Raw genomic sequence first — 21,898 nt, forward strand, 5'->3', positions numbered from 1 at the left:
AAATTCTTGTGGTCAGTCCATACTATAAAAGGAACCCCCGATCCTTCTAACCAGTGTCGCCATTCCTCCAATGCCATCTTGACTGCCAACAATTTTCTGTTACCAATATCGTAATTACTTTCTGCAGGAGATAAACGATAAGAAAAATACGCGCAAGGGTGGACCTTGTCGTCTGAGGGAGAACGCTGGGATAACACCGCTCCTACCCCCACCTCTGACGCATCGACCTCCACCACGAACTGACGTGTAGGATCAGGGGTAATCAGAAAGGGAGCAGAAATGAAACGGCTCTTCAGTTTCGCAAACGCAGTTTCCGCTGTGTTTGACCACCTGAACGCAGTTCTGGCGGAGGTCAAGGCGGTCAGAGGCTGAAATTGCGAATGAAACGCCGGTAGAAGTTAGCGAACCCCAGAAACCTCTGTAGGGCCTTACGAGAATCTGGGCTTGGCCATTCTACCACAGCCTTAACCTTCTCGGGATCCATGCGTATTCCCTCAGTCGACACGATAAACCCCAAAAATGGAATGGACTGTGCATGAAACTCGCATTTCTCCGCCTTGACAAAAAGCCCATTCTCTAGCAACCTCTGAAGCACTCGTCGGACGTGCTGCACATGTTCCTGGAGAGAGGAGGAAAAAATCGATATGTCGTCCAGGTAGACATAAATGAACTGATCAATCATATCTCGCAGCACGTCATTGACGAGTGCCTGGAAGACCCCTGGGGAGTTGGAGAGCCCGAAGGGCATGACCAAATATTCAAAGTGCCCTCTGGGGGTGTTAAACGCGGTCTTCCATTCATCCCCCTCCCTGATCCGAACCAAATGATACGCATTGCGTAAGTCCAGTTTTGTGAAAATAGACGCTCCCTGCAACCTCTTGAAGGCTGAAGACATCAACGGCAAAGGATAAGTATTCTTTACCGTGATGTTGTTCAGCTCTCGGTAATCAATACAAGGTCGCAGTGATCTGTCCTTCCTTCCCACAAAAAAGAACCCCGCCCCGCAGGAGAAGAGGAAGGGCGGATGAATTTGGAAGCTAGAGAATCAGAAATATATTTCTCCATAGCCTCCCTCTCTGGGACAGAAAGTGAATAAAGTTTGCCTTTAGGCGGAGACTTACCTGACAATAACTCTATGGCACAGTCGTAAGGACGATGCAGAGGAAGAGAAGCAGCTTGAGACTTACTGAACACTTCCTTCAGGTGGAGGTACTCAGCGGGCACGTTAGATAAATCCACCGACTCCTCCTGTAACACAGACACAGACGGACAAGCAGACACTAAACAAGACTCATGACACTTTCGAGACCAAGAAAAAATGGAATTAGAGGACCAGTCTATTTTGGGGTTATGAAGAAGGAGCCAAGGGTGCCCGAGGACAATGGGTGCCAGGGGAGAGTCAAGGATGTGAAAAGAGATGGTTTCGAAGTGGTTGCCAGAGGTGATGAGTGTGATGTCCTCAGTACTGTGAGAGAAAGTGGGGAGTTGCTGTCCAGTGAGGGCATGGACCGTGATGTGGTGCGGGAGGGGTTTGAGAGGAATGTGGAGCTTGTGTGCGAGATGACGGTCCATGAAGTTACCTTCTGCCCCAGAGTCCAGTAGTGCCTGACAGTGGTGTGTCTGTGCTGACCACCGCAGTCTTACCGGAAGGAGCGTAGATGATGGTGGTGATGAGGCCTTCTCGGCAGAGATCCCACCCGATAGTAGCCTCATGCGTACTACCGGGCTTGGCCTTTTACTGGACAGGTATGGGCTTGATGTCCGGCTCCCCCGCAGTACATGCAGAGGCCCAGGGATCTCCGCCTCTCCTTCTCCTCCCGGGAAAGCCGAGCTCGCCCTACCTGCATGGGCTCGTGATCGTAGGTGGGACTGACCACGTCTCCGCCGCTGAATCGCCCGTCCGCCGGGCCCCTGGATGGGGTGTTGAACAACCCCCTCCTCTCCATCCGAGTGAGGCGGGCATCCACCCGTAACACTAGCTCAATGAGTCCATTAAGAGAGGGGGGCAGATCCAGGGCGTAGATCTCCCTCTGGACGTGGTCAGCCAGCCCATGCAGGAACATGTCCCACTGCGCCTTCTCGTTCCACTGGCACTCCGCCGCCAGGGTCCTGAATTCAATCGAGAAGTCTGAGACGGATCTCTCCTGCTGGCGTAACTCTGCCAGCCTCCTGGCCGCCTCCCGTCCTGCGACGGCCCGATCAAAGACCCGCCTCATCTCCTCGGAGAGCGCCAGGAAGAGTCGCAGCATGGGTCCTGGTTCTCCCACACTGCCGTCCCCCATAGTGCCGCCCTCCCAGAGAGTAACGTTAGGAAAAACGCCACCTTCGCCCTCTCATTGGAAAATGTCCTGGGTTGCAGGGCAAAATGCATATCACATCGGGTTAGAAATGCTCTACAAAAGCTGGGCTCACCCGAGTATGCTTCCGGGATCGGAAGTCGCGGTTCCGGCTGGGAGGCGGTCACCGGTGGTATCGGGAGAGCGGGCGGTGTGGGTGGCGCAGTGGGTGCTCGAAGAAGATGGAACTGCTGGGTGAGCTCGGACACCTGCGTCACCAAGGCTTGGACCGCGCAACCAGTGTCGTTAAGAGTCCTCTCCTGGGAGTCCATCCTCTGAACACTGGCGGTGAGAAATTCCTCCAGAGATGAGGATTGAGTACTTGCTGCCTCCATGTTGGTCTGATCATTCTGTGACGGTAGTTATGGAGGACAGGAGACAAATGCAAGTACAAGGAAGTTTATTGATAGTATGATGATGATGGAAGGCTGGAGAGTGACGCAGGAACCACGATGGCAGCACAGACTGGTGAGTTGAGACGTAGAGTGCGCTGACGACGATGACAGTGGTGATAATCCAATGGTGGTGAGTGTATTCCGAGCGTGAAGACAGGATCCGACAGAACGGCGACAAAGCAAGGCAGGAACAACACGAACACGACATCAAACACCAGGATCTACAAACAACGATCAGACAAACAGGAGACGAAAGACAGGGCGTTATATAGTCTGATAGACAGAGCCGCACCTGCCGCTGATCAGACGATCAGCGGCCACACCCACAGGAAACAATCAACATGACGTAACATGACTACAGCTGGAGACGGTGCATTCACGAGCCGTGACAACGAGGAGTCAGTGAACAGGCAAAGGTCAAGAACACCAGCAAACAGGTACAATCCAGGGCGAGACAAAAAGAGTAATCATATAAACAGTCCAAGGTCAAAAAAACAAGAAGGCAAGGCAAAGCAAGGGAAAAAATGGATTACAAGAAACAGGACACAGGCTAAACAATAATCAGCAAAGTGTGTGGATGTGCACAATATTTATGTGCGAGACTGATGAGGTGATGAGAGACAGGCGATCGCAATCGATGAGGAGTCCTGGCAAAGGATTATGGGAAATGGAGTCCAGGGTGAAGTGGCAAGAGTCTGAAATGTAGTGCTCTCTAATGAAGCTCACGGGCTTTCCAGATAGAGATCGTGACATAGCCTTCCTCCTCCAAGGAGCGGCTTCCAGACGTTCTATACAATTTTGGAGGGCGGTGGAGCGGAGAGCACCACCACAGCTGAGCATACAGGATAGAAGCCCACCAAGGCGAGCAGAGGACCACCACAGTCCAGCAGAACACCACAGTGGAGTCGATGGCACAGCAGAGCAAGTCTGGTCAGGTAGGACTGAAACAGAGAACATGAACAGGTTAATTGGGGCCTCCGTGGCCGTGATGAGATGGTAGATGGCCTCCTTGGCCATGACAGGGCAGGTGGTGAGTTCATGGATGGCCTTCATGGCCGTGACAGGACAAGCAGTGAGTTCCTGAGCAGTCTCTGTGGCCATATCAGGACATGCAATGAGTTCATAGGCGGCCTCCATAGCCGTGACAGGACATGACGAAAATTCATGGATGGATACTACTGATGCCTCCGAAGGTTCTGCAGCAGTTGCCGCCACCTCTGGAGGTTCCACAGCAGTAACAATCTCCTTGACAGCAACACAACAGGCTGACAGAACATTGCTGGGTGCAACAGACAGAATGTGACGAGGCTCTGGAAGTTCAGCTGAGACGTGATTAAGTTCTGGAAGAATGGTAGTATATATGAGATACATATATCTTGGCCATCTGATAAACAGAGCGCTCGTCCTAAAAGCAAATTAGACAAGCGTTTTCTGTCTTCTGAAACATCTCCTACATCATGGGGTCTTCCATTTTTCCCTGATCTTCATAGTGAGCTGTCTAGATCGTGGAATAAGCCATATTCGTCACGTCTTTTCAGGGCTGAAAGAAAATGGTTATGAAGCGATGCCCCGGGCGGAACAGACGCTCGCGAGCTATCTTTCCCCTGGTTCAGCATCATCTATTAAGAACCTGACTTTGTCCACGAAGCCTTTAAAGATGACATCTAATTTAGTGGGTAAAGCTTACACAGCAGCAGGTCAGGCTGAAGCTTGCCTTCACTCGATGGCTTTGCTTCAGGCTTATCAGGCTGAGCTGCTTGGGGAGTTAGATAACAGTGAGGGAGTCAGCCGTGACGAAATTCGTGAACTTCGTCGGGCTACGGATTTCTCTCTAAGGGCGACTAAAGAAACAGCACGTGCTATTGGTAGATCTATGGCTGCTTTGGTTTCTACAGAAAGACACCTTTGGCTTAATCTTTCAGATATTAAATATAAAGATAGATATTTTCTTTTAGACGCTCCCATTTCTCATGAAGGTCTGTTTGGTAATGCTGTGAATGAAGTGGTTGAAAGATTTCAAGAAAATAAAAAAACAATCTGAAGCTTTTAAAAGTTTTCTCCCTTGCCGATCTAATACTCCTGAGGCTGCTGGGCGTGCAAGGCAGCTCCAGCCGTCATGCTCCTCATATCATGTGTTTCAAAAAGAGAGTGTTGCGTCTCGCCCTCATCCTCAAAAATCATGGGGACCAAGCCAGCACTCACAGCCAAAGCAATCTAAGCAGAAGCCGGATCTGAGGACCGAGGACCCCGAACTAGCTGTTCAAATTACACCAGAGGCCAGCCTTGAGAGGCTAGTTCCCTTAGTAGAATGTCTGACAAAATGGAAAAGTCTGCCAAATTTATCTCAATGGGTCCTGTAGATAGTAGAGAGGATTGAGGCAATTTATAAAGAATGGTCTCTCAACTGATGTTGTGGAGACCATTCTTAGCTCCAGAGCTCCAGCTACGAGGGAACATTATAGACTCAAATTGAATGTTTTTCTTCTTGGTGTTACCAACATCAGTGTGACCCCATCCACTGCTCTGTTGGCTCAGTTCTTTAGTTTTACAAGACCGCTTCACTTCTGGTCTATGTCCATCCACCTTAAAGGCCATTGGAAAAAAAGTTTTTTGTTTGTTTTAGTATCAATATCTGGCAAAAAAATTCACAAATCATGCTATAAACTTTCATAAGAGCACTAGACAAATTTATTGTAGTTATGTATTGTTGCAATAAACAACTGATAAAATTATTCACCTTTAAATATAGTACATTTTGATACAATAAATAGTGTAAGCTTTAAAAATAGTCATCCCTCCAAAGCCTGTGTACGGCCATGCATATCACATCTTGTTTTGGATAAGTATAAAATGTCAGGTCCGACAATATCGTATCTTTTTTTTTTTTTTTTTATTCGCATTGGCCCATAGAAACCTCTATGAACACATTTGACTTGACCAAAAAATTGAGGGGAACGCACACATTAGGTTAGATTTAAATGCCTGCCTCCATTGTGAGTCCCTATTAAGCACTTTACTGATTCAACTACTCTCTTCTTCTACTCCTTGTCTTTGACCCACATCACTTACCACAGAGCAATCCTGTTCTTGATAAAGCTGCTGTGAAAACGTGGGAAATGCTGATGAGGAAGAAGTTGGGATGAAGCGATCTTTATTTAGGCGGAACAAATATACTTGGTATATACAGGGTCCGCGCTCACCGCAGCTGGCTCGGGGTCCGCGCTCACTGCGGCTGCGGGTTGGGGAGGCATCGCGGACTCAGGGGAGACAGAGACGCAGGACCGGAAGACCCCTTCTTCCTCCTCTTTCTCCTTGGCCGCGTTGCAGAGGTCACAGCTGGGTCTGAGACTGGTTGGGGAAGTTCGGTCTCAGGCAGGGCTGATTCTAACGCCGAGGATTCCGAGGCAGATTCCCACGAAAACCGTCTCCCTAGCTTCTTGGGGAGACTGATGGGTGTGGGAGGTGCCTCAGGATTCGGGGAGGGATGTGCCTGATCCCCCTGTGTCGCAACGGCCAGGAGACGACCCTCTGGGATCACTGGTAGCTGGGCAGAAGGTGGTGACCTCGATGGGGAAACCTGCGGCTCCTCCTGGGAGAAACTCTCCCATAGCCGGGAATAGTCTCTCAGGATCCACTCACCCTGGGACGATAGTGGAGGGCAAACCCTCCTCTTGTCAGTGGGGGACGACAACCAGCATTGCTGGCGGAACTCCAATTGACGCTGAAGCTCAGTGGACATCCTGTCTGCTGAGCTCTTTGTTTGGCGGTTCATTCTGTTATGTGGAGGGTAGGGATGAACTCAATCGCAGACAGGATGCACAAAACACAGGATTTATTGTAGACAAAAGGGGAAAACAAAACCCACGAGGGGGAAAACAATGACTAGAGCAGAGACTAAATGACTTAACAAGACTAGGTTGACACGATAAACAAAGACTCTTAACACAACAACACTAACTACAGAAAAACAATCACAGGACTCACAACGTCTTCTTCTGAGCGCAACAATGAGTAACAAAGTGTAACAATAACAATGAACCGCACAGGACAGTGAACACAAGGGGATATAAGTAGGGAGACTAATCATAACACAACAGGTGACACAGGTAAAGCAATAATGACCAAGACTAGGATAACAAGGGGGCGGGGCAAGGGAAACAAGACAACACAAGCACATGGCCCAAAGACAAGGCCTTGTGCTTGTACACAAAACACGGGCCTGTCATGATCCTGCCTCAAGACTAGAGGAAAATCAGGACATGAAGGCAGAATCATGACAAAATTGTATTAAGCCTTAAACTTCTGCATAATTAAGGGCGTGGCCACTAGAATGACAGGTGGAATCGTGCATGCTCAAATCATGATTTTATGACGATTTCGATTAATCGCACAGCCCTAGTTCAGAGCACAGGTTATTATGCTCTCCATACTTCTTCCCTCTAAAGCACTGTTCGGACGGGACTAGTTTTCTAAACTACGTTTGAGTTTTGATTCTTACCACCTGACGTCTGCTATTTTCATGTACCAATTCGGACAGGACTAACATCTCCGTGTTTATTACAGAGGTGGGAGGGTCTGTTTTGTGCATCTGGGCGTCACAGAGACTGCGCGCTCTGTATGCGTGCATTGCATTCATTCAGAATGATTGCCTTAGTATTATTACACAATAAATACTAAATGGCTAGTATAACAAAACCATGTTAATGTGTGGTTCCTTTAGTTTAACTTGTTTTCCTTTTTTATTTATTTATTTTTGTATTAAATGGGGTTAAGTGAGGTTAACTAAAGTTCAGGAGCAGGGCCACGCCTCAAACAATCACCTGACTTCCAAACCTCCATATATACCGGGCCACCTCACACCACTCTGCTAGTCTTGTTCTCGAGAACCCACCCTTCCCTCCTTTTCTCATCCATTCAACCAACCTTATCCCACATTATATTTCTATCAGGTTGTATCAGGGTCCTCATTGTCTGGCCTAAATATACGCTAGAGACGGTACCCCCACCCTGAGTCTCCCTGAGCCATCAATTCAAGATTCCCTGATCAACCTGACCATCATCCCATTCCCTCGACCCCTTCATCCTCTTTCTACTCTTCTACAGTTGCATAGCTGGTTTGTGGCGTGGTCCTAGCTAGTGAAATGTAATTAAAACATTATATAACTGAGTACATAAATGAACGTGAGTAATCTTACCTGATGCTGATATTACAATAGCCGGTATTAACCGTTTACTTGATCTTGCTCTTGATTTTATTATTATTATTTATTTGGCGGTAAGCAAATATATCAAACATGCGCGCGGTAAGAGTATCTACAGTAATTCACGCTGGCCAAAAACAAAAGGAAACGCGTTGTGAAAAAAAATATCACCGGCAATCCCAGACATTCGCATTCGGACGGGATCAGTTTTCTCACAGGATCACTGAGTTTGCTGAAAAACAGTAAGTAATTTGCTCTGGAATTATCACAGAGGTTGTGTGAGAAAAACACAGACGTGGCAGATTCGGACGGGATTAAAATCACCAAGTACGTCTGTGAAACGCAGATTTTTCTAACGACCCCCTGTAAAACTAGTCCCGTCCAAATAGGGCTTAAGAGGATAGAGAGCTATCTCTGCTCTGCCCCGTCAGAGCTCTCTGCCCTGGTCACGAAGCAAAGACTCCCTAGATGGATAGTAGACTCCATCTCGCTGGCGTACACTTCCTTGGGCCTTCAATGACCTTATTGGAGTACGGACCTGCTCACCTAGAGGCATTGTCTCGTCTTGGGCATAGTCCAGTGATGTGTCCATTGCAGATATTTGTGAGGCTGCCTGCTTGGCCTCGCCATCTACATTTGCAATGTTATATATCCTGGAAGTCTCAGTGTGACACGTGCTGCGTAATGTGAACACACACACACACACACTCTGAACACACACCCGGAGCAGTGGGCAGCCATTTTTACTGCGGCGCCCAGGGAGCAGTTGGGGGTTCAGTGCCTTGCTCAAGGGCACCTAAAGTCATGGTATTGAAGGTAAAGAGAGAACTGTACATGCACTCCCCCCACCCACAATTCCTGCCGGCCCAGGACTCGAACTCACAACCTTTCAATTGGGAGTCCGACTCTCTAACCATTAGGCCATGACTTCCCCTTGCATCAGTTCACCTATCACCTCTTGGCCCCTGGGTGTCGAAGTAGCAGGAGTAAATTGGAACGATTAACCAGGCCAGGTGTGACCACAGGGGTTTAACTCATCTTAGCCTTAGATTATCGTTAACTTCTCTATTGCAATAGATTGCTTATGGAAGTTTGAAATCTTAATCGTTCCACTACATTCATAGGATGGCGTGATTGTAATGTGTTCCCATATGCTTCTGGCAAGATGCAGTACAGAAGGCAAAGGAAATGTACTCATTTACTTAGCGTAAACTCGGTTCCCTGAAATACAGGAGTGAGTACTTTGTTGCTAGCCATGCTATGTAGCTGCAAGACTCAGTTATTGCTTCAGTCAAAGTAACCTGACAATCCTTTGCTGAACGCTTGTTATATAGTCAGATCGCCCCGCCCATTCTGGCGGGCTTTGGCAGGCTTGGCGGGCTTCGTCACCTTAGGCTCGTGCAGCTCCACTGCCTAGCCATTGGTTAGTTTTTAAATTTACTGCACGAACCACTGGATGCGCTGTTTCACTGCATGAATGAAAAAAGGCTATAGTTCAGGAGAATTTCCCCCCCCCCCCATATTAGCATCTCAGGGAACTTAGGTTACGTTAAGTAACTGAGTACGATTTTCACTGTTACTGGGATTTATACAGCATGCTGCTGGATGCACATGATTACTTACTTGACTACTGTAAAGTGAATTCCAAGTAATAATAAAGAAATTAATGGTTGATTATCTTCATCATTGATTTGAAAGGTTTTATTAACATTTAGATTTTCACAGTAAAAGAGTTTAAAACAATTCATTCAAATTTAATAAATGATTAGACCGTATCATATCACTTGTTAAACTCTGAATAACTTAAGATTACAATATTCCAAGACCCTCTAGAATATTATTTTACTCTGAGCAGCTTTATACATATGACCCAAATTATGCTTCATTGATTTTCTGCTTTTACAGTTTAACTGGTAAAATTCGAAGACAGTTATGTTCATCAAGATTACAGAAAAATGGAAAGATGACGTCAGTGAAGGTGGTTGTGAATGTGTGTATATGTGTGTCAGTTACAGGATCAGAGAATGATACTGTTCCTCCGTCATAGTCCAGATCAACTCTCACACACTTAAGTTCCTGTTTAACAGGAAAACCAGGCCCAAGCAGTCTGTATGGATCATACTGCACACACCAGACATCAGCCATAAATAAACCAAGGTCCTTCCTTTTGTTTAATTCTGTAGTTACTCCAAGACTCCAGCATTCACTCTCTTCAACCTCCACTTCCCAGAAGTGCATTCCTGAGTTAAAACCCTCTGAACCCAGAACACAACCACAGATGTCAAATCTCTCTTGATTATCAGGAAGCTGTTGTTTGTCCGAGATGTATTTCACACTGGTCAGATCATTAGACAGGATGAGATGTGGATGAGCCGTGTTTGGATCCAGAGTCACTGGAGCTGATGAGACAAAATCAATAGGTGCTTTTATTCTGATACTCATATAATGATAAAAAAATGAACCGATCACAGATTATTATTAATAATGACACTCATCCTATTGATCAAGCACATCAGACATTTTCCTCTGATCGCTGTCAGTGTTGCTATAGTAAATATGTGCTTGAGAAATTTCAGATTTGCATCTGATGTCAACTGAGGCCATGTCCACACCTAGACAGGTATTTTTATAAACAGAGTTATCCTTCTTTCTGATTTAAAAAAAATATCTCCATCCACATGAATATGAAAACACATGCTAAGAATTACTGGTAACTGTAAAGCCATGTTGGCCAATCAGAAGCCTGAAAAAGTTTCCATTAGGTGGTGATAACACGGCAGGCTCCGACATCACAAACCAAAAACACTGTCTACACAATAGCACTGTGACCAGAGTTTTTGAAAATCTTCCCCCTGGCAGGGATTGTTTTTTTTTTTTTTCTTCAGTGACCTGGATTTGCTTTTTGTGTGGACGAATGGCCAGACCGTGTAGAAAAAGCTGCGGTTTTAAAAATAACTGTGTTTGTGTGGATAGGGCCTGATACTGACAAATACAAGCATTTAAACATAACTGTAGAGATCAGGGCCTGTTTTCACAAAACATTTTATCTTACCACTAAGAGTTCTCTTTTAGTTTTAAGTTTTAAGTTAAGAGTAAGGGCGGGGTTGACCTTGTTGCTATGCATGATGTCAGCATTCTTATTAACTATACACAGTGATAGGCTGATAGTCTCTGTCAGAGATTTATTCATAGAAATAATGCAGAGCGCAATATTATGTTGCAATATTCAATAAAAGATTTTAGAATGCAGGCCAAGTGTTACTTATTAAACAAGTAGGCTATATAATTCAGCTAATTTTCAAAACAATTAGTCAATATGCATTAGGACTGTCTGGTCTACTAGAAGTCGTACATTGTAAGCATTAGTCAACTATTAGTCGCAGTTTTATTAATAAACCATATATATCATAATAATGAGCCTTTAATTGCCTACATAGAGTAAAAAGTGCTCAAGCGCATGCAAAAAGGCTTGCCTCAGCGCACTGTCAAATATGATAACTATGAACTTGTTAAGGAAATAAAGCAAGTACACTGCATTAACATTTTAATTTATTGTAATGTTGTAATTTATTGTTACACTAGTGCTTTCTGTTTTCGGTTTAAGAGATGAAGTCTGCAACAGTGACTCATCTCTGCAGCACCTGTATGCATGTTTCATGCAGATTTCATAATGTGAGAATATTTGTTTTCTGTTTGAATTGGTTCATTTCATTCTCTATAGACATATTTTTCATGTCTGTAATAAGGCAAGCATACACAGAGTTTCAAAGTGACATGCTCAAGTTCACAGAGTCCAAGATGGCAGAAAGCACATCATGTTTACTTTCATTATTTTGCAAAAGTGCAACTTTTTGTTGCTATTCTGAGTGCACACAGTCTTTACAGATACAAAAGATTCATTACTCTTATCTGTATGTCCAAAATTATGAAGTATTTTAAGAAGTATTTTAAAATGATCGCAGCAGTGCCTCCATCTTTTCAGCAGTAGATAAAGCGCGCTACTGTTCAGCTTCCAAACTCTGCACAAACATGCTAACTTTTTTCAAGGTTAACATTAGATTGAGCTGCCATGTAAATTTGCAACTACATACTGTACATATCTCATATGATAAATCATATTTGAGGTCGATGAATCTTAGGTGAGCATATGGATGTCCTGCCTAATGTACTATATTACCACACAGACCAGCTGTTAATGATTTGTCCGTCACGGACTGAGTGATTTCGCCACTTCATGTGGAGTTATTTTTTGTTTTTTTAAGATTTTCTTCTAAATCAGAGAGTTAGGAGCTACTTTTAGCCTTAAGCTGTTTTGTGGATATGTATCACTGTAACATCAGTAACACAGTAAGGGGAAGTTGTGGCCTAATGGTAAGAGATTTGGACTAGTAATCCATAGGTTGCGAGTTTAAGTCTCAGGCCGGCAGGGACTGTTGGTGGGGTAAATGTACAGCGCTCTCTCCCGTGACTGAACCCCCAACTGCTCCCCAGGTGCTGCAGCCCACTACTCAGGGTGTGTGTTCATGGTGTGTGTGTGTTCACTGCTATGTGTGTGCACTTTGGATGGGTTAAATGCAGAGCACAAATTATGGGTCACCATACTTGGCTGTATGTCACGTCACTTTCACTTTCATCTCAGTTACTTGTGTAACCCTTGTTCCCTGAAGAAGGGAATGGAGACATAATGTCTGTGATTGACAAATTGGGAATCTCGCCAGAGAGACAAATCTACTTGGAATGAAAACTAAATGAGCCAATGCACATTGGCATGCAACAATTGCATCTGACTGCAATGCCCTGCTATGTAGGTATTAATAGTGACCCAGAAACTGTGGTGATGGGACATGATGTATCTATCTGTTCCCTCCTTCAGAAAATGAGGGGTAACCGAGGCGCTCCCTTTCAGTCGGTCACTTTCAATGTACTGATGAATTGGGAATCCCTACCAAAACACCACTGATGCTGCCCTTACAGTGTCCTTAAGAATGATAAATCAATGCCTATTAGGGCAGAAAATAGGACTTGGTGAGGCTTGGATAACACTGGGAAAGTGTGTGCTCATCACCCTGGAAAGGAACACTGCGGAAGCCACATCCTCAGAACGGAGGTTCTAAGTGGAATTTACACATATGGACTTACTGCGTGTGGAAGACTTACTGCATATGGAAATCTCTGGGGTGGCTCAGACTTAGTTAGAGAGGAGGCTACATCTTTGCAGAAGGCACAGGCTTAGAAACTATACAATGTAAGAATACACATATGGAATCCATTTAGGGTCACTACACATGGCCACCCAGCCTAACACTGGTTTTCAGGAATACAGCAAATGAAGGCCTGGTGCTGGGTGTTCCACCATGTCTGGCTGCTGAAGGTAATGGAGGAACTCAAAATGGTCTGCCCAACCAGCAACTCTCTGGAGCAAAATTAACACTTACTATGATGCAAGCCGACCCTAAGCTGGGCCTCTTGGTGCTTCTACCCATTTGAAGTTAGAACAAAGGAAGAGACCGGCTCAACATGAAGGCTGAGAATTTAGCAAAAGTGTTGGGTGGTTCCCAGTGAGCTAGTAACCTGAGTGGGCAAGGCATTCATTGAGCTTGGTAAGCCAAGGTGATGGGATCAAACTATCCAGTGGGACATCCTCTGCTTAGAGACAGCCTTCACCCTTCTACTGGCCTCCATGACAGACAGTACTGCTATGTGGTCCTGAAGCTTTGCCTTCAGTCCATGTACAGTTGCAGAGCATGGACAGGATCAGAGCAAAGCTAGAGCTGGGTCTGCCTCTTCCAGGGGCAACACTTACAGGTGCACCACCTGGTTCCTACCACTTTATTCAGGGACCAGGTATGTAGCCAGTATGAGAGTTTAAAATTACACTGGAGTCAGCCGGTCACTTACCATCCTGATAAAGGCCAAAGCAACCAGTAGCAAAGTTTTCATAGCTAGAATATTTAGTTCTGCTGATTGCAAAGGCTTGAATGGGACATTCTGAAGCGCTCTAGGCACCAGAGCCAAATCCAAAGAGGGTATGGAGGTAAGGCGACGAGGATTTAAACTTCCCACCCCCCTGAGGAACCTAATGAGCATTTTGTGTTTCCCTACTGCCTTGCCTCTTATGGGGCATGATAAGCAGAAATTGCAGCAGCACATACTTTGAGGGTGGAGGGAGCCTTCACTCCCACCCATGCTGCAGGAAGGAAATCACGGCTCTGATCAAGCACCTTCGGGGGTCCTCTCATTGAGATGAAAACCACTTGATGAACAGGTTCTACTTCAAGGCATAAGCGTGGCTAGTAGATGGTGCTCGTGCTGAAGTGATGGTATCTGCTACCTCCTGGGGTGGCACAAGACATGAGCATTGCCAGCCTTCACTTAGGGGCACTGGATGCCCCTGAATTTGGGGACACCAGGCAAAATTAAGATAGACCCTATGTAGGATTAACCCATGCAATGCTATGGGTACTTACAACATACCTGTCCATGTACTGAAAGACTTCAGCTGCATGCTGCCCAGCTGACAGGTGTCCTAACAGATATCTTCATCACCTCACTGAGCCCCACATCTCAAATCCAAAGCAATCATACTGGTACCAAAGAAATCACCTGTATCCTGTCTAAATGACTACCTTCCCAAAGTGCTGACTCATGATGAAGTGCTTTGAGAGGTTAGTTATGCAAAACATCAAAACCAGCCTCCCCAACACACTCAATCCGCTCCAGTTTGCAAACCGTCCACCCTCCACCTGGCTCTTACTCACCTAGAGGATAAAGACTCCTATGTTAGAAAGCTGTTCATCGACTTCGACATCGACATCGACAGCTCAGCATTCAATACAATAATCCCATAACTTTATATATTTTTTTACATGTCCTTATCTGTAGGGCTGTGCAAAAACTTGAATGCAATTTTCATGCACATCTCATCAGTAAAGGCGCCCCTGTAATAAGTAGTATATCTCCAACACTTGCGTTCAGATCAGGGTTGCTAGTCCAGCCACGTTTCCAGGTTAAAATACATGTTTTTGGCAGGGTTGCCTCTGTACACTTTGGCTTTTAGGGGCTAAATATCATGTTATTGGGATTGGGGACACTTTAACCCTCCGACATGAAAAACAACCACAAACTTGGCAACACTGGTTCCGGTGGAGCGGCATTTACTACACAGAGCTGTAGTTCACTGACAATCTACACAAAATCGCTTTCAAAATCGGCAATTAATCCCCTGTGATTTTGAAATCGATTTTGTGTAGATTGTCAATGAACTACAGCTCTGTGTGGTAAAGGCCAACCAGTGTTGCTAAGTCTGTGGTTGTTTTTCATGCTCGCGGGTCGAAGCGACCCCAGTCCCAATAACATGATGTTTAGCCCATAAAATACGAATAATACCAAGGCAACCCGCCAAAAAATTTCTATTTTATTTTATAGTTTCGAGAAGCAATTGAGCAGGTTTTGTTTTGAAAACCTGGCAATCCTGATCTGAACGCACGTGCTGGATATATACTAGGAGCCCCATTACTGACGAGATGCGCATGAAAATCGCATTTGATTTTTTGCACAGCCCTACTTATTTTTATAGTTGTATTTTATATTTAATCTGTATCTATCTGTATCTTTATGTTCTACTGTTAGTGTTACTGGTGTGCACCAAGAGTCTGAGAGTGATGCAATTTCAGTTCCCTGTATGTATATGCTGTACATGTGGATGAATTAACAATAAAGCAGACTTGACTTTACTTGACCATCGACAGCTCGACTAAATTCCTGGGGGTGCACATAACAGAGTCTCTCACCTGGACCACCAATACCATGTCACTCTCCAAGAAGGCACAACAGCACCTACACTTTCTCTGCCGGCTGAAAAGAGCAAGTCTCCCTCCACCCATCTTCAGGGGTACCATTGAGAGCATGCTGACAAGCTGCATCACTGTAGGGAACTGTAGTGAGACCACAAGACCCTCCAGTGGACAGTGAACACAGCTGCAAAGATCATTGGTGCCCCCCTCCTCTCCACCCAGGACATTTTCCTTACACGATGCTCCAACTAAGCCAACAGTATTGTGAAGGACCCCACCTATCCCTCCCACAGTCTCTTCCATCTCCCACCATCAGGAAGAGTGTTCCAGAGCATCAGAACCAGCTCCGCCAGAATGCTCAACAGCTTTTTTCCCCAGGCTTTGAGAGCCCTGAACTCAAATCACCCCACCCTCCTCTGAAACCCCACACAAACCCCCTACCACCTGAAACATGGGCCATATCACCTCCTCCACCTCCTCCAAACACCCCCCAACCTTACCACATCACAGAAAAACTGTCTGAAACTTTTTTTTACTTTGCAATTTGAAGTGTGCTACACATAGCCTGTACAAACCACCTGTAGAGTTGTCTTCTCCATCTCTGGGTCACCCAACCCTGAACTTCCTACCTTTATGCTTGCTGCCAGGCTAGGTGGAGGCCTGGACCCCCATGTACCCCTTGGTTGCCCCACCTTGGAGGATAGTGAGTCGAGGGTGGAGATACTGGGCCTGTTTCTGGCAGTAAAAGGTGCCATCCAATCTAATAAGCTCCTCGTACATCTCCAGGAAGAATCGGGAGGTGCACCTAAGGATATGGCTGGTATACTCCAATTAGCTCCACCACATTCCCCGGGCAACTCCACTGGTCACAGAGCATGTGAGGTGCCCTGGAAGGTTTGTTCTTTGGATGGGAAAACCTCACCATAACCCTCAGACCACCCAGGCTACTAACCAAAGTACCAGGTCTCGATTGCAACTCAGAAATGGTCATCTTCCCCCAGTGCGTGCATGACTCATCCAAACACACCAACTCAGCATGCTTGATGCCCGGACATGTGACGCAGTGATTGTGACCATCCACCTTTGCCAGTTAATGACCCCTGCATCATTTCCAGTGTGTGTGCAACAGTACAGATTGTTTCCAGACTTACTCTTTTGGACAGAGTTCAGCATTTTCTTCCAGACTCTGTATGGCAGGTTACCCAAGTAACGGGGCACATAAATTAAAACTCCAGAAGGCATCTGTGGATCTGGCTGTGAGATCTGGACTCTGGAAGAACATTCATGGGTCAGAACTGGAGTGGCTTTGGCTTAAGAAGCAGAGAAAACAAACACCAGCAGATCACTCACCTTTCCATAGTGACTGGAAACTTCTGCAGAACGAACATACAATTTATCATCAACAAGTTCATCAATCATCAATGAATCAGTCAACAAATTATCTGAATTCAGACCTTTAGAAAGCAGACATCATTACTCTTCATTGTCTCCTCCAAATCTCTGATAGTGTGTGAAAGAGCTGAGATTTGTCTGTTCATGTCATCCAGCTTTTCCTTCATGTTCTGCTTCTTCTGGTCCTCTTCCTCCCTCAGTGCAATAATTGTAGATTTTTCTTCATCTCTAAGAAACTGACGAAGCTTCTTAAACTGCTCTTTAATCTGATACTCTGTGTATTCAGCTTGAGACTGAAATCAAACCACAGTCAATTCATCTCAAAGATTAAACTAATTCTGTAGCAGCATGAAGAATGAGTTGCTAAATGTTAGTTAGTTAACTAAAACTTTAACTTTCTGAAGCAGTATTGTAATAGATGGTCTGTGTCTGTAGGGTGAAAATACTGATATTTCTCTTCACAAAATTACAGTTTTGTAAGTATAGCACCTTAACTTTTAAAAAGTGTTTAAAATAACTTTTTTTTTAATTTCCATACTAAATTTGATGAAAATATGATAAATGCACAACCTGTTCATCACGTAAATTTCAGGCAGATGCTCGATCAAAAGAAGCACTTTACTATAAGTGAACAAAAATCGCCATACTGCCACTGCTGACACACAGCGCGTCTGTACCAAACTGGTTCATTTAAGCCCCTTTCACACTGCACGTCGGACCCGCAATATTCCCGTAACATTGCCTGGTCGCCTTCTGTGTGAAAGCAACCACGTCCCGGAATTGATTACCGAATTGAACCCGGGTCGGGGACCTAGTAACATTGCGGTAATCGATCCGGAACGAGTGCTGTGTGAACAAAAGCCAGATCTAATTCCGTAACGAAGTGATGACGCGCGTTATCGCGCGATTCTTTTACCGGCTGTTTTGAAGGAAGATCAACATTCGCGACGAAAAAATATGTGCAAACTGTAATGAAGCAGAGATCAGTTAGTTCCTCACTTTCCGCGCTGACGCCGAGATCGTTTGCTTGCTTCAGTTAAAGTATAACGTGCCAAGCGTTGTCGACTCGTACATTACACATCACGCGCTGATGTCACGTGTCGTTACGGGATCTTCAAGGGCTGTGTGTGAAAGCACGCACATATACCAGGTCATCACTGGCAGTGTGAAAGTGCCAAATCTAGCCACCAGGGAACAATTACAGGAACACTTTACCCCTGTATTTGCCGGAATGGCAGTGTGAAAGGGGCTTTAGAGATTGATTCTGAACTGATTCTGTGCTGATGTTATGAGTGCTGGTAACAGGGGCGTGTCTAGGGGGAGGCAGTGCCTCCCCTAGGATAAGTCCTGCCTCCCTTGAGAAATGATCTGTCCCTCTGATGATAAATTAAAATGTAAATGGTGATTGTTTTGTGTATATTTTTCCATCGCTAGCAGATGGGTCTGACCCAACAAAAATCCAGTTTGGCGCTGTTTGACAGTGCACGTGCTTTGGTCGTACGTGCTCAGAAAAAGTGCATCATGTGAGAAAAGAACACTAATGAAATGTTTACCTGGCAGAGCTTTAAAGCAGTGGCGTATCCACAAGGGAAAATTAGTTTTGCCACCCCATTTGCCACCCAAAGCAGCGTATGGGATCGAAGTGCATTGAGAGCTGAACAGCCTGATTTTGACTGAAACAGGTTTTGTCGGAAAGTCAGAGGATTCTGGTTTCCGCTCGCTCTAAGAGGGCTCCATTACTGCTCAATCAATAGCAAAATGAATGACGTAAGCCGTTCTAAACAAGTTTTACTTACAAGGAGTGCACGCACTCACATACAGACACATAACGGATCACACACACGCTGCCCTGATTTTTCAATAAAATGCTTGGAAACAGAAAAGTTATAGCGAAAATTTATTTGTGTTTTGAAGTAATCAAAATCCACAGCTTCAGTATAAGTAGAGGGACACTGCACAGACAGGCAGGACTAATTTACTCATAATAGTGCTCTCACAATTGCTTTCAAATAAATGTAATTTTAGGTGGTCTTAGCCCCTGCGACTTTGAGGTCCAACGCTAAAGTGCCCTAGCGGTCCGGTCTGCCCCCTGTCCTCAATTTCTGCTGAGGATAGGATGATAATATTTTTGGTTGTGGACATTAAAATTGTCTCCACTATCTGCTTTCGAAGAAATATTGTTGCATTGTGCTGCTGCACATATTCTATCAGCTGCAGTTCTGGCCCAGCGGAATCAATATACTGTGACATACATTAACATCAGAGTTAACTCAGCGGGACAAATTCAGTTTTTTTTTTTTTTGCATCTGCTTTAATTCAGACGTGCGGTCTTTCTGAGCACCATCAAAGCGCAGCACGAAAACGAAAAAGCCCTTCAAACTGTACCTGATTACTAAGTTATGTTTTGTGCTAATACTGTCAAAACACATGGTTTATGTATAGACTCAGTTGGATATGTCTACAGTGAAAGTAAAAAACTGAAATAAACGGATACATGTACTGAAATAAACAACTGAAATAAACAGTCGACATGCTGACGACTGTAATAAAAGGGATAATTCATCCTAAAATGTAATTTCTGTCATTGTTTATTCACTCACATGTTGTCCCAAACCTTCAGTATATTAATTTCTTTCTTGTGCTGCACACAAAGAAGATTATTTGAAGAAGCTGATAACCAGTTGCTGGTCCACATTAACTTATAACTTATGATAGTAGGGGGAAAAATACTCTGGAAGTCACTGTGAACCAGCAACTGTTTGGTTTTCCACCTTCTTCAAAATAGTGTTTATGTTTAGCAGAAGAAGGAAACTCATTCAGATTTTTTTCTTCAATATTTAAATTTTTAGGTGAATTATTCCTTTAATGTTAATAAAACACCAAACACACAGAGAAAAATCACTCAATACTCTTGCCTGAAAAACTTTAATTCAGTTGCTTTAATAGGAATCAGTGTAGTGTTTTATTTTTATATTTGTTCATTCAATGTTTTTAATGCTCCTGCTAAATACATCTCTTGTACCTGAAAATAATTTGCAATTTGTAATAATTTGTAACTTTATTTGTATAATATCTGTTTTTTTAATTTGTATATTTGTTCTATTTTTTTAATAACAAAGATAAAATAATGACAAAGATTTTTATCTTTACCCATGCACTTTGGCCTAAATATCTGCCACACTTTTTCATATTTTGTTACCTTAAAAGGCTTTATAAAAGGGAAATTAGTTTGGCTGTGATGCTCAAACAGCTTGCAAAATAGAAAAACCAACATGAGAAAAAATCTGGATAAAATCTTGATCTTTCTAAAATAAAATGTGGTAAATTTTTATTATATCACCCACCCCTAAATGAGGTAGAACAAACCCATACAGACTCCAAACCCCCGTAAAATAATAATAATATTTGCCTATGGCAAGCACCACTAATAATAAGTAAAATACAAAAATAAAAAAAAAGTTATGTTGCCTCTGCTAATCATATCATAATTTCAATTCTTATAGTTTCACAAAAATAGCTTCTATTTCAACTCTCTAAATTTCCTGACCCCCTTTAGCCTAATATGTTTCCTTTTATCTAGTCCTACATGTTTACATTTACATTTATTCATTTAGCAGACACTTTTATCCAAAGCCACTTACAACCAGAGAATAATAAAAAATACACCAAATAAAAATATTTGGTGTATTTTGAATATTTTTTATTTAAATTATTTTTTCTTCTGACAAATAAATTAAACTGTTCATTATTTAGTCTTGAAATGTGTCAGTAGAATCAATCCTCACCCTGATATGTTGAACTGTTTTCTCAAACTCTCTTTTAAGGTTTTCTTTCTGTTTAAGTTTCTCTTGAAAGGACTTCAGTGCTGCATTGAGCTCCTCCTGAAATTTAAAGTGAAAATCTATAAGACACTCTTTCTGTAATATAAGTAATACTTATCCTCATGTAAACCTGTCTTACCTTATATGATGGGACAACTTCACTGATGGGTCTGAACGTTTGATTGGCATATTTCTGGCTGCACACTGAACACACAGGCTGTTTGTCCTCCAGACAGACGAGTTTGAGTTTCTTACCATGTAAACTGCAGATCTCTTCAGACCCTGCTAAACACCTCTTATTTCTCTCCTTCAGGAATGACTTGCACAAGTTTTTTAACACAAGATTACAGGAAGGATTTTTTGAGGATGTTCCCCCGCAGACAGGACACTCCCGAGTTTCCTTGGTTCTCCACAGCTGTTGCAGACACTCTTTACAGACATTATGATTGCATGATAATTGAAGAGGATCCTTAAAGATTTCAAGACACATAGGGCAAGAAAGTTCCTTTACAGTTTGTGAATCCATTTGCACTGTCTGTGCTTCAGGAATCGAAATATTAGAAAAAAAATTTATAAAAAAAAAATAACCTCACCCTGTTCTCTTTGCAATTGAGCACTTGTCTATATAGAGTATATGACGTATTTCCTGCATTTGGCCCAATTGGGCATGAAGGCCACAAGAGTGCAGAACTTTTTTTAGAGTAAATGCAGGTAAAGTGAGCCACTCTTTTTAAATGTGTGTTTGAGATCATATTTATATTCGTTTTGCAGAAACACATTTACGTGGCCAAGTGTAACTGGAACAGTTATATCCAATCGGATAACAATTTGATCAGCAAAAATTCATAAGGTGACAAGTGTAAAATATGTAAAGCCCTTGCCGTGAATAAGATTAGTTTTTATAAAACTAATAATTATCAGAATAAAAAAAATTAAATACAATGCTTTAGCAAGAAGTCA

The 21,898-nt window shown here is 43.8% G+C and overlaps 1 protein-coding gene across 1 annotated transcript; it reads right to left on the minus strand.

Moving 5' to 3' along the window:
• Positions 1 to 9,626: 9,626 nt before the first annotated feature.
• On the minus strand, positions 9,627 to 21,487 carry LOC127963631 (nuclear factor 7, ovary). The gene is made up of 6 exons (XM_052563643.1): positions 21,078 to 21,487; positions 20,903 to 20,998; positions 17,180 to 17,410; positions 17,076 to 17,098; positions 16,877 to 16,995; positions 9,627 to 10,331 (listed from the first exon to the last, which is right to left on the minus strand). Exons 1-6 carry the CDS (start codon positions 21,462 to 21,464, stop codon positions 9,832 to 9,834), a joined length of 1,356 nt encoding a protein of 451 aa, XP_052419603.1. The 5' UTR covers positions 21,465 to 21,487; the 3' UTR covers positions 9,627 to 9,831.
• Positions 21,488 to 21,898: the final 411 nt, after the last annotated feature.

This window comes from Carassius gibelio, chromosome B8, assembly GCF_023724105.1.
Source record: "Carassius gibelio isolate Cgi1373 ecotype wild population from Czech Republic chromosome B8, carGib1.2-hapl.c, whole genome shotgun sequence".
Lineage (NCBI taxonomy): Eukaryota > Metazoa > Chordata > Actinopteri > Cypriniformes > Cyprinidae > Carassius > Carassius gibelio.

Coding starts and splice junctions, on each gene's coding strand:
- LOC127963631 (XM_052563643.1), bottom strand. CDS start 21,464: ATGGATTCACAAACTGTAAAGGAACTTTCTTGCCCTATGTGTCTTGAA. Junction 20,999..21,077: donor AAGTTGTCCCATCATATAAG/GTAAGACAGGTT, acceptor TTTAAATTTCAG/GAGGAGCTCAATGCAGCACT. Junction 16,996..17,075: donor TTTCCAGTCACTATGGAAAG/GTGAGTGATCTG, acceptor ATGTTCTTCCAG/AGTCCAGATCTCACAGCCAG.